General features: G+C 54.8%; 1 protein-coding gene across 2 annotated transcripts in view; it reads left to right on the plus strand.

Moving 5' to 3' along the window:
• Positions 1–242: 242 nt before the first annotated feature.
• Positions 243–14,641, plus strand: part of TNNT1 (troponin T1, slow skeletal type) — a 19,888-nt gene continuing 5,489 nt past the window's right edge. The window contains exons 1-11 of one of the 2 annotated variants that reach the window (XM_017892569.1): positions 243–440; positions 2,241–2,283; positions 2,388–2,401; positions 2,703–2,726; positions 2,949–2,981; positions 3,836–3,857; positions 7,649–7,712; positions 8,219–8,335; positions 8,570–8,647; positions 12,103–12,216; positions 12,847–12,956. In XM_017892569.1, coding sequence (XP_017748058.1) covers positions 2,252–2,283; positions 2,388–2,401; positions 2,703–2,726; positions 2,949–2,981; positions 3,836–3,857; positions 7,649–7,712; positions 8,219–8,335; positions 8,570–8,647; positions 12,103–12,216; positions 12,847–12,956 — 608 coding nt within the window. In that variant the 5' untranslated portion in view covers positions 243–440; positions 2,241–2,251. The remainder of the gene's footprint in view (positions 441–2,240; positions 2,284–2,387; positions 2,402–2,702; positions 2,727–2,948; positions 2,982–3,835; positions 3,858–7,648; positions 7,713–8,218; positions 8,336–8,569; positions 8,648–12,102; positions 12,217–12,846; positions 12,957–14,641) is intronic. The other variant, XM_017892570.1, reaches the window with a different exon arrangement.

Consider the following 14,641-nt stretch of genomic DNA (forward strand, 5'->3'; position numbering starts at 1 on the left):
GAGACCACGGTAGAAAGAGGGAAGAGAGAGAAGAAAACAGGAAACATTCCTCATAGCCCATTTGTCATTAGTAGGTCCTCCAAGGACCTACTGTGAGCCGGGCATGGGGACGTCAAAGCACAGGGAGCTATAAGGGAGGTAGCTGCGGCACCATGGGACCTGAGGGTGGGGTGGGGGCGGGAACGGGGCTCCTGGGCCGTGCAGATGGGGTTAGCATGGGGTTGGGGAGGGGCCCGTGGAGGCTTTTGGACTCTGGAGCCAGGGGCAGCCGGGCTGTCTCTGAGCTCCCAGACTTGTGTTTGAGCAAAGGAATTCTCTCCCCCTCCCTCTCCCTGTGGGGCGGGGCTGAGCCTCCCAGGGCCAGCTATAAACTCCCGGGAGCTTCAGTGCCCTCAGCAAGGCTCAGCCACGAGCTTCGCAGCATCTCAGACGCAGCCTAGGTAAGAGGCTCTGCGGGGCCCTGTGGTCTGTAAAGACTGTGTCCCTACGGGAGGGGGCAGGAGGCGGGTGGGGAAGATGTGGGGTGTGGAGAAATGGTGCAGAGCTTAGGTGGGGCACACAACTGGAAGTCTGGGAACTTGAGAGGCTCAGACTGCAGGGGGACTCAGGATAGAGGGGAAAATACTGGGATTTGTGGGTTACACAGATCCGAACCCAGGGCTGCCCGGACTTGGGTGTCCCAGAACAAAACCTCCTAGGATCTTGGGGTTCTGGGAATCTGGGGGAAATCTCAGCAGTCAGGGATATCTGGACTTGGAGGTCAAACAGTCTGGGTGTCAGGATTTGGGGCCTCAGACTCTGAGGGTGTCAGGAATTGGGGGTGGGTCTCAGAATCTGGGGTTTTAGGAGTGGAGGCCTCGGAATCTGAGGTATTATGATAGAAAGCATGAGAACCTGGAGTGTCATTATCTGGGTATCATGAATTGGGCCTCTGAGTTTCGGTATCGAGATTTTGGGGGTCTCATATTCTTGAGGTTTCAGAATTTAGGTCCCAAGACCTGGGGGTGGTCTTAAGATGTCCCAGCCCATATCTGGACTATCAAGAACAGCTGTGAAGACTTGCTGGTCTCAGAGACATGGGCATCACAAATTGGGGTCTCAGAATCTGTGGGATTTGGGATTTGGGGCTAGGCACCCTGTGGCCTAGGGAATCTCAAAGACTTTGAGGTCCAAGAATATAGGGGTCACGGTGAGGTCTATGGACAGAAGGTGCCCTTTATGCCCCTGCCCCCCTGCGTGATGTATGGGAAGGTGAAAGGGGAGACAGGTGGGGAGGAAACCAGCCAGCGGGGAGGGGTGAGTGGGAGAGGGGATGAGGGTGACTAATTCTCCCAGAAGCCCCCCTTCCTCAAATCCCTTCTTAGGAAATGTCCTCTGTTTCACCATCTATGACATCCCCCCGAAATAGCTCCTGGGGGTGGGGCAGCTATTGTCTTCAGGCCACTGTCCCTTCTCAAATGCCTCCTCCTAATCCCAACTGGATCAGGTTCCCATGGACTTGTCATAAGACAAAAGAGGACAGCTGTGTGGAGGGGGCAGGGTCTGCAGCCTCCTGGCTGTGCCAGGACCACACCTACCAAAGTCTGTCCTCATGCATGCTTTAGGACAGCCAGCCCCCTCCCTTGGACCCAGGAGTCCAGACCTGAGCCCTCCTTCCTCAGACGCAGGAGTCCAGGCCCCCAGCCCCGCTCCTCCCTCAGACACAGGAGTCCAGACCCCCAGCCCCTCCTCCCTCAGACCCAGGAGTCCAGGCCCCAAGCCCCGCTCCTCCCTCAGACTCAGGAGTCCAGACCCCCAGTCCCCTCCTCCCTCAGACCCAGGAGTGCAGACTCCCAGCCCCTCCTCCCTCAGACCCAGGAGTCCAGACTCCCAGCCCCTCCTCCCTCAGACCCAGGAGTCCAGCCCCTGGCCCCTCCTCCCTCAGATCCAGGAGTCCAAGCCTCCATCCCCTCCTCCCTCAGACCCAGGTGTCCAGGCCCCAGCTCCTCCTGCCTCAGACCCAGGAGTCCAGACCCGCCCCTCCAACACCCGGGGCCCTATCCTCCCTCTGACCCAGGAGTCCAGACCCAGGAGTCCAGGCCCCAGCTCCTCCTCCCTCAGACTCAGGAGTCCAGGCCCCCAGCTCCTCCTCCCTCAGACCCAGGAGTTCAGCTCCCAGCCCCCCTCCCTCAGACCCAGGAGTCTAGGTCGCCCCCTCCTTGGGGCCCCACCCCACTGGGCCTCTTCTCTCTGTTCCTTAGGCCGCACCAGGATGTCGGACACCGAGGAGCAGGAATATGAGGAGTGAGTGCCGCACTGGGAGGGTTGGGGGCGTGCAATGGTGGAGAGGCTCTCCCACCCCAGGTCTAACTCTCCCCTCCCTCCTCTTTCCCCACACCCGTCCGCAGGGAGCAGCCAGAAGGTGAGTAGGGAGTGGGGCGGCCCCATGGGATGGAGGCACCCCCAGGAACTCTTGGGACGGGAGGCGAGGCTTGTGGCACCTTGGCGGGGAAGGGGCAGCTCAGCCCTCGGGCCCTCGCCCGCCCTCTCCGGGTCTGGAGCGTCTCCCCGTGCCATCCCTGCACCGCCAGGGGGCACATGCCCATCGCAGCCGAGGCCAGAGGGACCCCCGGTCCAGCAGAGGCTGGAACCCTGGTCTCTGGCCACTCCCCCCTTCCCTCCCCGAGCTCCTAACGCCTTCTCTTCTGTGCCCCCATCTCCAGAGGAGGCTGCGGAGGAGGAGGAAGGTGAGGTCTTGGACTCTGCAGGTCTGGAGCTGGGGGGCGGGGGCTGGGGGCGGGGACGCTGGGCCCGGGAGGAGGGGCGGGACGGGGCTCCCGATGGCCTCGGCTCCAGGTCCTCTAACAGCCTCTCCCGTCTCTCCCTCTCTCCCCCGCCGCCCCGCGCCCGGGCGTGGCCGCTCCCCCCTCGCTCCCCACACCCTCGCTGCTCCTCCCGCCCCTCCCCAGCCCCCGAAGAGCCGGAGCCGGCGGCAGAGCCAGGTAACCGCGGCTGCTTCGCTTCCCGAGACCGATGTCGGGGCCCGGGGGGACCCCGATATCCTCGGGCCCCAACCTCCACGACCACCCTTCCCTCCCTCCGCCCCCATAACCCGCCCCCAGGCCCGGTCCTTTAAGCCTCTTGAGAGCTCCTGCGCCCTCTCGGGGCCGGGAAGGGAAATGGCCCTGCCGTGGCTTTAACCCTTTCCCTTCCTTCTTAAAGGGACCGACACCCAAGCCTTCTTCCCCAGTCTGGAGGAATCTTTATAGAAGGGTTGGATGTTTGCGGAGAAGCACCACCCCGTCACCCTCATCTTCGCCTCCAACCTTGTCTGTTATTTTCTCCCCCATATACATTCAAAGGTTGGGGCTTGGAATTTAGGATTGCAGAGGAGGCTAGCCCTGGGAGTCAGGGTCTCCAAGGTGGGGGTGGAGGGCGAGGTGGGGGTGGAGGGCGAGCTGAGGAGAGAGCTGTGGGGTCACTGAATAAAGACAGAGGTTGGCCCTCCCCGCACTGCTGGCTCTTAATGGAGGAGGGCAGGCGCTCTGGGCATATAAATAGAGAAGGGTCTGGGGGTTTGCACTCCTGGGAGTGCAGGCAGCGGCGGTGGGGCGTCCCCACACCAGCTCTGAATGTATATCTGATGCGTGTGACCCTCTTCCTCCTTTACAGCCACCCTGACTTTCCTTCCCTCTTTTCTTCTCCCCATCCCCCTCCTCCAGAACTGGACTCTGGAGTCCTTCCCTGGGCTCCTGGGGGCCGAGGCTTGGGGGGTCCCTCCCCAGGGTGTGTCGGGCCTAGTCCCTCTCCTCTAAACTCTTGCTAATTATCTCTTTGTGTCCCCCACCACCAACAGAAGAGGAGCGCCCCAAACCAAGGTGAGATCCTACAGGGTGGGGGTCCCCAATCATACATCTTCCTAAATATTCCCTCTATCCCCAGAGATAGGGTGTGAGAAAGGCAGAGATGGAGGGAGGAAATTGAAACAGCAGTCAACATTTCTCTGCCTCCTCCTGCTCCTCCCTCCTCCTCCTCCCCCTTCCCCTCTCCCTCTTCCCTTCTCCTCTTTCTTCCTCCTCCTCCTCTTCCTCTTTTTCCCCTTCCCCTTCCTCTTCTCCTTCTCCTTCATCATCGTCATAGTCTCCACTCTCTTACCCAGACTGGAGTGCAGTGACCCAATCCTGGCTCACTGCCTAGACATCTTGGGTTCAAGCAATCCTCCCATCTCAGCCTCCCGAGTAGCTGGGACCACAGGCATGTGCCACCACACCTGGCTTTTTTTTTTTTTTTCCTTTTTGTAGAGCTGAGGTCTTGCTATGTTGCTCAGGTTGGTCTCGAACTCCTATCCTAAAGCAATTTTCCCACTTCAGCCTCCCAGAGTGCTGGGATTACAGGCACAAGCTACCATGGCCAGCCAGTCTGTTTCCTTCTTTCCACCTAATGGTCCCTCTTCCCCTTGAGCCTTTACCATCACCCCAGCCTCCTCTCTGGCCTCCCTGCCTCCAGCTTGTGGCTCATCCTCCTCCATGACTCCAAAGAGACCTTTCTAACACCAGAGCTAACCCCGCCCCTCCTCTGCTCAGAATCTTTCCTCAACTCCCCACCACCGTTAAGACGAAGTCAAAGCAACTAGCCTGCATTCAAAGCCTTCCCCATCTGGCTCCAGCCGACCTCTCCAGCATCTCCCTTCCCCACTGACAGACACACAGCATTTCATGGTTCTCTAGCCATGCCGTGCTTTTATACCCCTGAGCCTTCGCACACACTGTGCCCTCTGCCTGCATAGCGGCAGGTGGGAGGATCACTTGAGGATAGGAGTTCAAGACCAGCCTAAGTAACAAAATGAAATCCCCTGCATCCCTACAAAAAATTTTAAAAAATTAGTTGGGCACAGTGGCACACACCTGTGATTCCAGCTACTCAGGAGGCTGGGGAAGGAGGATTGTTTGAGCCCAGGATTTGGAGGCTGCAGTGAGCTGTGATTGCACCACGGTATTCCAGCCTGGGCAACAGAGCAAGATCGTCTCTAAAACATAAATAAAAATAGGGGAATGGGGCTGGGCGCAGTGGCTCATGCCTGTAATTCCAGCACTTTGGGAGGCTGAGGGGGGCAGATTACCTGGGGTCAGGAGTTTGAGACCAGCATGGCCAACATGGTGAAATCCTGTCTCTACTAAAAATACAAAAAAATTAGCCAGGTATTGTGGTGGGCACCTGTAATCCCAGCTATTTGGGAGGCTGAGGCAGGAGAATCACTTGAACCGCGAGGCAGAGGTTGTAGTGAGCCAAGATCGTGCCATTGCACTCCAGCCTGGGTGACAAGAGTGAAACTCCATCTAAAATATTTAAAAAAAAAAAAAAATGGAGGGAGGAAATGGACTGACAGGGATTCCAAGGCAAAGGGACAGGATTTGGGGATTGTTGGGCAAGGGGAGGGAAGCAATGGGGGCAACCCCGAAGGGTCTCTGGGCTGGGGAACAAAGTGGACAGTGGGACTGCCATCTCCTTCTTGGAGAAGTTGGTGAGCTCCATCAGGACGTTGTGTGTGGGAAGGTGGGAAAAGTTCAGGAGATACCTGTTAACTTGAGTCTGGGGCTTAGGAGAGTCTGGACCAGAGACACTTGGCGAGTCCTCAGCAGTTGATGATACCAGAAGTCATTGGAGTGAATGGCGTTGATGATGAGAAAAGGGAAAAGGAAGGCTCCCTGGCAGCTCACGGGGGTGTGGGGGGCCAGGAGACAGGGATGGAACAGCCCCAGGGGTGGGAGGCAAGCCAGTATTTATTCCTGTAAAATATGGTAAGCCATATTGTATTCCCACACATGACGCCCCGAAGGAGCTCATCAACTTTTCCAAGATGGAGATGACAGCCCCGCTGTGCACTTGGCTGCCTGGCCCAGAGACCGCTGGGAGTTGTCCTCACCTCCTCCTTCCCCTTGCCCAGCAACCCCTAAGTCCTGTCCCCTTCATCTTGGAATCGCTCTTCGCGGTCTCAGAAACCCAGAAAAGAGAATTCCAAGGAAGTGGCAGGAAATCAGAGCAGGCTGAGGGCTGAGCCTCAGAGCAGCACCACCCAATAGAATAGATGGCAAGACACACACATCACTTACAATTTCTTACTAAAGGCCGGGCGTGGTGGCTCACGCCTGTAGTCCCAGCACTCTGGGAGGCTGAGGCAGGAGGATCACTTGAGCTCAGAAGTTCAAGACCACCCTGGACAACATAGTGAAGCGCCATCTATTTATATATATGTATATATATATATTTGGGGTTTTTTTTTGTTTTTTTTTTTTTTGAGATGGAGCCTCCCTCTGTCACCCAGGCTGGAGTGCGGTGGCACGATGTCGGCTCACTGCAACTGTAGCAGGATGAGCCGCAGACAAAACTCCTCAGACACCGGATTAAAGAAGGAAGAGGTTTTTTATTCGGCCGGGAGCGTCGGCAGACTTGCGTCTTAAGAGCTGAGTTCCCTGAAGAAGAAATACGTGGCCTGTTTAAAGGCTTACAACTTTAAGGGTTCCATGTAAAAGGGTCATGATAAATCAAGCAAGCGTGGGACACGTGACTGGGGTTACATGCATCAGCTAAGAGAACAAAAGTTTTACAATGCTTTTTTCATACAGTGTCTGGAATTTACAGATAATAAAAGTAGTTTAGGCCAGGGGTTGATGTTATTATTATTACTTTTTTTAACTCCTAGGGCCGGGTGGTGGTGCCAAGGTTGTCTGGCTATTTATCTTACTTTTGTTTCTTTCTCTCTTTCCTCCTGTCTTGTGAACTAGGCAAGGTCGGGGGAGGAGGGCAGCAGGAGGAGTAGTGGTCTCCTTCCTTAGGACCTCCACCTCCCGGGTTCAAGCGATTCTCCTGCCTCAGCCTCCCGAGTAGCAGGGATTACAGGCATGCACCACTATGCCCAGATAATTTTCTTCTTTTCTTTTGTATTTTAGTAGAGATGGGGTTTCATCATGATGGCCAAGCTAGTTTTGAACTCCTAATCTCAAGTGATTCGCCCGCCTCGGCTTCCCAAAGTGTTAGGATTACAGGCCTGAGCTACCGCGCCTGGCCTGTGAAACACCATCTCTACAAAAAATTTAAAAATGGCTGGGCATGGGGGCTCACACCTGTAATCCCAGCACATTGGGAGGCTGAGACAGGCAGATCGCCTGAAGTCGGCAGTTCAAGACCAGCCTGGCCAGCATGGTGAAACCCCCATCTCTACTAAAAATACAAAAATTACCCAGGCATGGTGGCAGGCACCTGTAATCCCAACTACTCATGAAGCTGAGGCAGGAGAATCGCTTGAACCTGGGAGGCGGAGGTTGTGGTGGGCTGAGATGACGCCATTGTACTCCAGCCTGGGAGACAGAGCAAGCCTCCGTCTCCAAAAAAAAAAAAATTCTTACTAGGCATATTTTTAAAGTTCAACAACAACATAGGAAAATTTAATTTTCATAGCACAGTTCTAAAAATCTGTTACATAAATTTTCATCATTTCAACATGTAATCAGCATAAAACATGATCCTGTGTGTTTCACTGACAGCCTGCCTCAGTTGGGGCCCTCCATGTTCAGGGGGCTGGCGGCTACCTCACCAGACAGCGCATCCCGGAGGTGGGAGGTGGCTCAGGGAGGTCGGGTCACTCATGGTCTCTCTGTTTCTGTCCACCCAGCCGCCCTGTGGTGCCTCCTTTGATCCCGCCAAAGATCCCAGAAGGGGAGCGTGTTGACTTCGATGTAAGTGTCAGAGACCCCTCCCCAGGCACAGTTGCTACCCTTCAAGGGGCTTTTGTGCCAATCATGAAAAGGCGCCGGGCCGGGCGCGGTGGCTCATGCCTGTAATCCCAGCACTTTGGGAGGCTGAGGTCAGGAGTTCGAGACCAGCCTGGTCAATATGGTGAAACCCCGTCTCTGCTACAAATACAAAAATTAGCTGGGCGTGGTGGCGGGCGTCTGTAATCCCAGCTACTCGGGAGGCGGAGGCAGGAAAATCGCTGGAACCCGGGAGGCGGAAGTTGCGTGAGCCGAGATCGCGCCATTTCACTGCAGCCTGGGAGAAAAGGTCCCCACTCTCCACTCCCGTCTTTGGAAGAGCTGATTAGTGTCAAACACGAGGCATTGCTGCCACCTGCTGGACACCGTCCTGGGAAACGGTTCAGTTCGCCGTCCTGCATGGGGGAGACGCTGGGAGGCTGCTGCCCTCTCCAGGGTCTCCCAGGACGGGCTCCCCGTGTGTCCTGCAGGACATCCACCGCAAGCGCATGGAGAAGGACCTGCTGGAGCTGCAGACGCTCATCGACGTGCATTTTGAGCAGCGGAAGAAGGAGGAAGAGGAGCTGATTGCCTTGAAAGAGCGCATTGTGAGCCGAGAGTCTGGGTTCCCCCCAGTCTTCCTCTCTCCATGTGGATCCCTTGCATCTTGGGAAATGCAGATAATGGTTTTCCTTCTAGTACAGAGCTGAGCCTGAGGCTTTCGGGAATTCACCCAAGTCGGTGGCCACCCTCCAGCCTGTTTATCTCCACTCTTAGCCTACTCTGGGGAGGGATGACTGGGGGTACGTCCCTGCACCCCCTTACTCTTCCCCCTTCCCCAGGAGCGGCGCCGGTCGGAGAGAGCCGAGCAACAGCGCTTCAGAACTGAGAAGGAACGCGAACGTCAGGCTAAGCTGGCGGTGGGTGCCTCCCCTGCCCTGGAAATCCAAATGTTACTTCTTCAGCCAGGTGCCCATTTTGTTATTATTATTATTATTACTATTATTATTATTTGAAACTGAGTCGAGCTCTGTCTCCCAGGCTGGAGTGCAGTGGTGTGATCTCAGCTCACTTCAACCTCTGCCTCCCAGGTTCAAGCAATTCTCCTGCCTCATCCTCCCGAGTAGCTGGGACTACAGGTGCTCCCCATCAGGCCTGGCGAATTTTTGTATTTTTAGTAGAGACAGGGTTTCACCATGTTGGCCATGATGGTCTCCATCTCCTGGCCTCGTGATCTGACTGCCTCGGCCTCCCAAAGTGCTGGGATTACAGGCGTGAGCCACCGCGCCCGGCCTATTATTATTATTATTATTATTTGATTATGGCCGTTCTTGCAGGAGTAAGGTGGTATCACGTTGCAGTTTTGATTTGCATTTCCCTGATCATCAGGGATGTTGAGCATTTTTTCATTTGTTTATTGGCCATTTGTGTATCTTCTTTTGAGAACTGTCTATTCAGGTCCTTAGCCCACTTTTTGATGGGATTGTTTGTTTTTTNCCCATCAGGCCTGGCGAATTTTTGTATTTTTAGTAGAGACAGGGTTTCACCATGTTGGCCATGATGGTCTCCATCTCCTGGCCTCGTGATCTGCCTGCCTCAGCCTCCCAAAGTGCTGGGATTACAGGCGTGAGCCACCGCGCCCGGCCTATTATTATTATTATTATTATTATTATTATTATTATTATTATTTTGAGACAGAGTTTCACTCTCGTCACCCAGGCTAGAGTGCAATGGCGCGATCTCGGCTCACTGCAACCTCCGCCTCCTAGGTTCAAGCAATTCTCTTGCCTCAGCCTTCTGAGTAGCTGGGATTACAGGCCTGCGCCACCACACCTGGCTAATTTTATATTTTTAGTAGAGACGGGGTTTCTCCATGTTCGTCAGGCTGGTCTCAAACTCCCGACCTCAGGTGATCCGCCTGCCTCAGCCTCCCAAAGTGCTGGGATCACAGGCGTGAGGCACCGCGCCTGGCATGTATTGTGTTTTGAGACAGGGTCTTGCTCTGTCACCCAGGCTGAAGTGCAGTGGTGTGATCCTAGCTCACTACAACTAGGACCTCCCGGGCTCAAACGATTTTCCCACCTCAGCCTCCAGAATCGCTGGGACTACAGGCATGCGCCACTCTGCCAGGGTAGTTTTTTTTGTTTGTTCGTTTTTTTTTTAATTTTTTGTAGATACAGCATTTTGCCATGTTGTCCAGGCTGGTCTTCAACTCCTACGTTCAAGCAATCCACCTGCTGTGGCCTCCCAAAGTGCTGGGATTACAGGCATGAGCCACCATGCCCAGCCTGGATTCTCCATTTTCTTCTTTTTACTTTTTTTTTTTTTTTCGAGACAGTCTTGCTCTGTCACCCAGGCTGGAGTGCAGTGACGTGATCTCGGCTCACTGCAACCTCTGCCTTCTGGTTCAAGCGATTCCCTTGCCTCAGCCTCCTAAGTAGCTGGGAATACAGGCACCCACCATCCGGCTTGGCTAATTTTTGTATTTTTAGTAGAAATGGGGTTTCTCCATGTTGGTCAGGCTGGTCTCGAACTCCTGACCTTAGGTGATCCACCCCCTGGCCTCCCAAAGTGCTGGGATTATAGGCATGAGCCACCATGCCTGGCCATTATTATTATTATTATTATTTAAGATAGGGTCTTTCTATGTTGCCCACGTTGTTCCCAAACTCCTGGGCTCAAGTGATCCTCCTGCCTCAGCCTCCCAGGTAGCTGGGATTACAGGCACAAGCCACCTGCCCGTCACCCAGCCGAGAAGGAGATTTGGCAGATGTGATTAAGTTAAGGATTTTGAGATGGGACAGTTGTCCTGGAATATTTGTGGGGAGGGGCAAGATCATCACAAGGGTCCTTATGAGAGGAAGGCCAGAGGGTCATACTGAGAGATTTGAAGATGCTACATGGCTGCCTCTGAAGATGGAGGTAGGTCCATGGGCCCAGACGTGCAGGCAGCAGCTGGAAAAGGGAAGGCAATGAATTATCCCCTAGAACCTCCAGAGAAAATTGGTTCTGTTCACAACCTGATTTCAGCCCAGTGGCACCAACTTCAGATGTCTGATCCGCAGAACTGTAAGATAACAAGCTTGCATTGTTTTTCTGCCACTACGTTTGCAAATTATAGCAGTGATAAGAAACTAAGGTTGGGCACGGTGACTCACGCCTGTCATCCCAGGACTTTGAGAGACAAGTGGATCACTTGAAGCCAGTAGTTCGCGACCAGCCTGGGCAACATGGTGAAACCCTGTCTCTACTAAAAATACAAAAATTAGCTGGTCATGGTGGCACATGTCTGTAATCCCAGTTACTTGGGAGACTGAGGCAGGAGAGAATCACTTGAACCCAGGAGGTGGGGTTTGCAGTGAGCAGCTCAGAGATTGCACCACTGCACTGCAGCCTGAGTGACAAAGGGAAACTCCATCTCAAAAAAAGAAAGGAAATTAATTCAGGCACGGAGTACTGGGTGTACAAAAGCCTCATGTCCACCATAAGGAGGGGGCTCAGCCTGGACAAGCCACTATTTCTGGAACACGCAATGAAGAGTTTCTCAAATGTTGTAATGCCTTTGCTAAATATTCTAGAACCCCTTCCTCAGGCTCGAAGCCATCAGCCTCTTTAATCTCCCCAGTCCCTGGCCTTATCACCAGTTACCTTCCTTGACCCCCTTAAAACAGACATTCTCATCTCCTGAGACTAAGGGCAACTGCGGCCCAGACAGGCTGAGCATCTGGAGTGAGGTCACATAGCAAAGTTCACTATTGGCTGTTTCAGGTTGGAGGCATGCAGAAAAAGCAGGCATTTCTCCTTCCCCTTCTCCTTCATTTCCATTTTTTTCTGAGAGGATATTAAGACCCAGGAAGGGGGCCAGGCGTGGTGGCTCACGCAATACCAGCACTCTGGGAGGCCGAGGTGTGCAGATCACTTGAGGTCAGGAGTTTGAGACCAGCCTGGCCAACATGGTGAAACCCAATCTCTACTAAAAATACAAAAATTAGCCGGACGTGTTGGTGGGTGCCTGTAGTCCCAGCTACTCAGGAGGCTGAGGCAGGAGAATCACTTGAACCTGGGAGGCAGAGGTTTCAGTGAGCCGAGATCTGGCCACTGCACTCCAGCCTGGGCGACAGAGTGAGACTCCATCTCAAAAAAAAAAAAAAAAACCCAGAGAGGGGAAGGAACTTACAGGTGACCACACGGGGAGAGCTGGCCGGGCTGGGAGGAGACACCTGTGTCTCTGCTGGTTCTGATGTTCCCCGGCCTGCTGATCCCTGTGCTCCAGCTCCACTCAGCACTGAATTGAGCCCCCGTCCTTCCCATCCCAGGGCCCTCCTCCCTCAGGCCTAGAGGGGCGGCCATGAGGTTAACCCCTTCCTTCCCACAGGAGGAGAAGATGAGGAAGGAAGAGGAAGAGGCCAAGAAGCGGGCAGAGGATGATGCCAAGAAAAAGAAGGTGCTGTCCAACATGGGGGCCCATTTCGGCGGCTACCTGGTCAAGGTGAGTCAGCCTGCAGAAGCCTGAGGTCTAAGTTCTGAGGAGGGAGAGGCTTGGGGCCAGACCTCTGGTTCCTAGTGGAGGAGGGGCTGGGGCCTGGACTCCTGGGTCTGAGGGAGGAGGAGGGGCTGGGGCCTGGACTCCTGGGTCTGAGGGAGGAGGGGCTAGGCCTGGACTCCTGGGTCTGAGGGAGGAGGGGCTGGGCCTGGACTCCTGGGTCTGAGGGAAGAGGGGCTGGGGGCCTGGACTCCTGGGTCTGAGGGAGGAGGGCCTGGGTCCTGGACTCCTGGGTCTGAGGGAGGAGGGGCTGGGGGCCTGGACTCCTGGGTCTGAGGGAGGAGGGGCTGGGCCTGGACTCCTGGGTCTGAGGGAGGAGGGGCTGGGGGCCAGACTTCTGGTTCCTAATGGGAGAGGGTCTGGGGCTTGAATTCAGTCTGAGAGGAGGGGCTGTGTGTCTGAGGGAGGAGGGAGTGGGCCTAGACTCCTAGGTGTGAAGGAGAAGGGCCTGGGGTGCAGACCTGTGGGTTCCAATATGGAAGTGGTCTGTGGGATCTGACCTGTGGGTCCCGACATGGGGGTGGTCTGTGGGGGTCTGTGACCCCCAGTTTACGGTACCCCTTCCCCAAACCTCAGGCAGAACAGAAGCGTGGTAAGCGGCAGACAGGGCGGGAGATGAAGCTGCGCATCCTGTCTGAGCGTAAGAAGCCTCTGGACATTGACTACATGGGGGAGGAACAGCTCCGGTAAGTGCCGTGGGGGGCTCGGGGCTGCAAGGGCCTGGGTGTGAGACAGGGGGATAAAGGAGCTCACACCCACATCTGGGTGGGCAGATACCCCGGGTCTCAGCTCCCGTGCTGTGTGACTTTGGGCAAGTGGCTTCCCCTCTCTGGGCCTCTGCTGCCTTCTCTGTGAAACCTGTCACTGATAGAGAACCCACTTTTCGTGGCTGCTGTGGCCTGTAGCATCTGACAGGTGTTACTGGGGAAGCCAGACAAGATGACTTCCCTCCCCCCGAGTTTAGGAGATTTTAACTCTGTGATGTGCCCTGGAGCTCAGGATGGGCTGTGCCTTTTACCTAAATTCAAACTAGGAATGCGGGTGAGTTTTCCAGCTGCGTCCCTCGCCTCTAGAGCCAAGACCGCCTGCCTCTCATGATAAGATGAGCCACAGGACGGCAGGCTGACGGGGACTTGCTTCAGGAGCCCCCCTGCATCCCTGTCCTCTAGCCTGGGCTGTGGCTCAGAAACTTCAACCACCCCAGAGTGGCACAGTGATCGGGTTTGCCACTTGCACCAAAAGCCCCTGCCCGGGGCTCAGTGCCAGCTCCGTCTACTACTTTGTGATCCTGGGCACGTTCTCTGACTTCTCTAGGGCTCCCATTCCTCACTGGCAGAATAAGGATGTAATCACATAATCGACCTCACAGAGCCGTGAAAGGGCAGTGAGATAGAAATAATAATTACAGCCTGGGCCTGGTGGCTCATGCCTGTAATTCCAGCACTTTGGGAGGCTGAGATGGGAGGATTGCTTGAGGCCAGGAGTTGGAGACCAGCCTGGGCAATGTAGTGAGACCCCATCCTTAAAAAAATAATAATTACAGCAGCAGCTTCCTATGGAGGGCTTACAACCCTGTGAGGTAGATACTATTATTATCCTCGTGTTAATAGTGAGGAGCCTGAGGCACAGAGAGGTTAGGTAACCCTTCCAGGGTTGCACAGCTAGCAAGTGGAAGAGCTGGGATTTGAACCCAGCAGTCTGGTGCAATAGTCCATACTCTTTGCTACTGTGCTGTAATGTGGCTTGATGGTAAATGTTTAACAGCTGCTCTCCAGGGGGCAAAACGTCTAGATTTAGCACATGCCCATTCCCATGGTGTAAATACTTCCACCTTGCTCCTTTTAAACTACTGTATGAGGACACTGACTGTGGAGTTGGGAAAAGATGTGCACCGCAGGCTCCTGGAAGCCCTCTGCAGGGGTGGTGGGCCCTCCTTCCTGTGCACATGATGCGTGTAAAGTATTGTCAGCCAGGCACGGTGGCTCATGCCTGTAATCCCAGCACTTTGGGAGGCTGAAGTGGGCGAATCACTTGAGGTCAGGAGTTCGAGACCAGCCTGACCAATCTGATGAAATCTCATCTCTACTAAAAATACAAAAATTAGCCAGGAGCGGTGGCTTGCGCCTGTATTCCCAGCTGCTCTGGAGGCTGAAGCAGGAGAATCACTTGAACCTGGGAGGCGAAGGTTGCAGTGAGCCAAGATCGTAACACTGCACTCCAGCCTGGGCGACAAGAGCAAGACTCTGTCTAAGAAAAAAAAAAAGGCCGGGCGCGGTGGCTCAAGCCTGTAATCCCAGCACTTTGGGAGGCCGAGACGGGCGGATCACAAGGTCAGGAGATCGAGACCATCCTGGCTAACACGGTGAAACCC

This window comes from Rhinopithecus bieti, unplaced genomic scaffold, assembly GCF_001698545.2.
Source record: "Rhinopithecus bieti isolate Rb0 unplaced genomic scaffold, ASM169854v2 scaffold_22436, whole genome shotgun sequence".
NCBI classification, from domain to species: domain Eukaryota; kingdom Metazoa; phylum Chordata; class Mammalia; order Primates; family Cercopithecidae; genus Rhinopithecus; species Rhinopithecus bieti.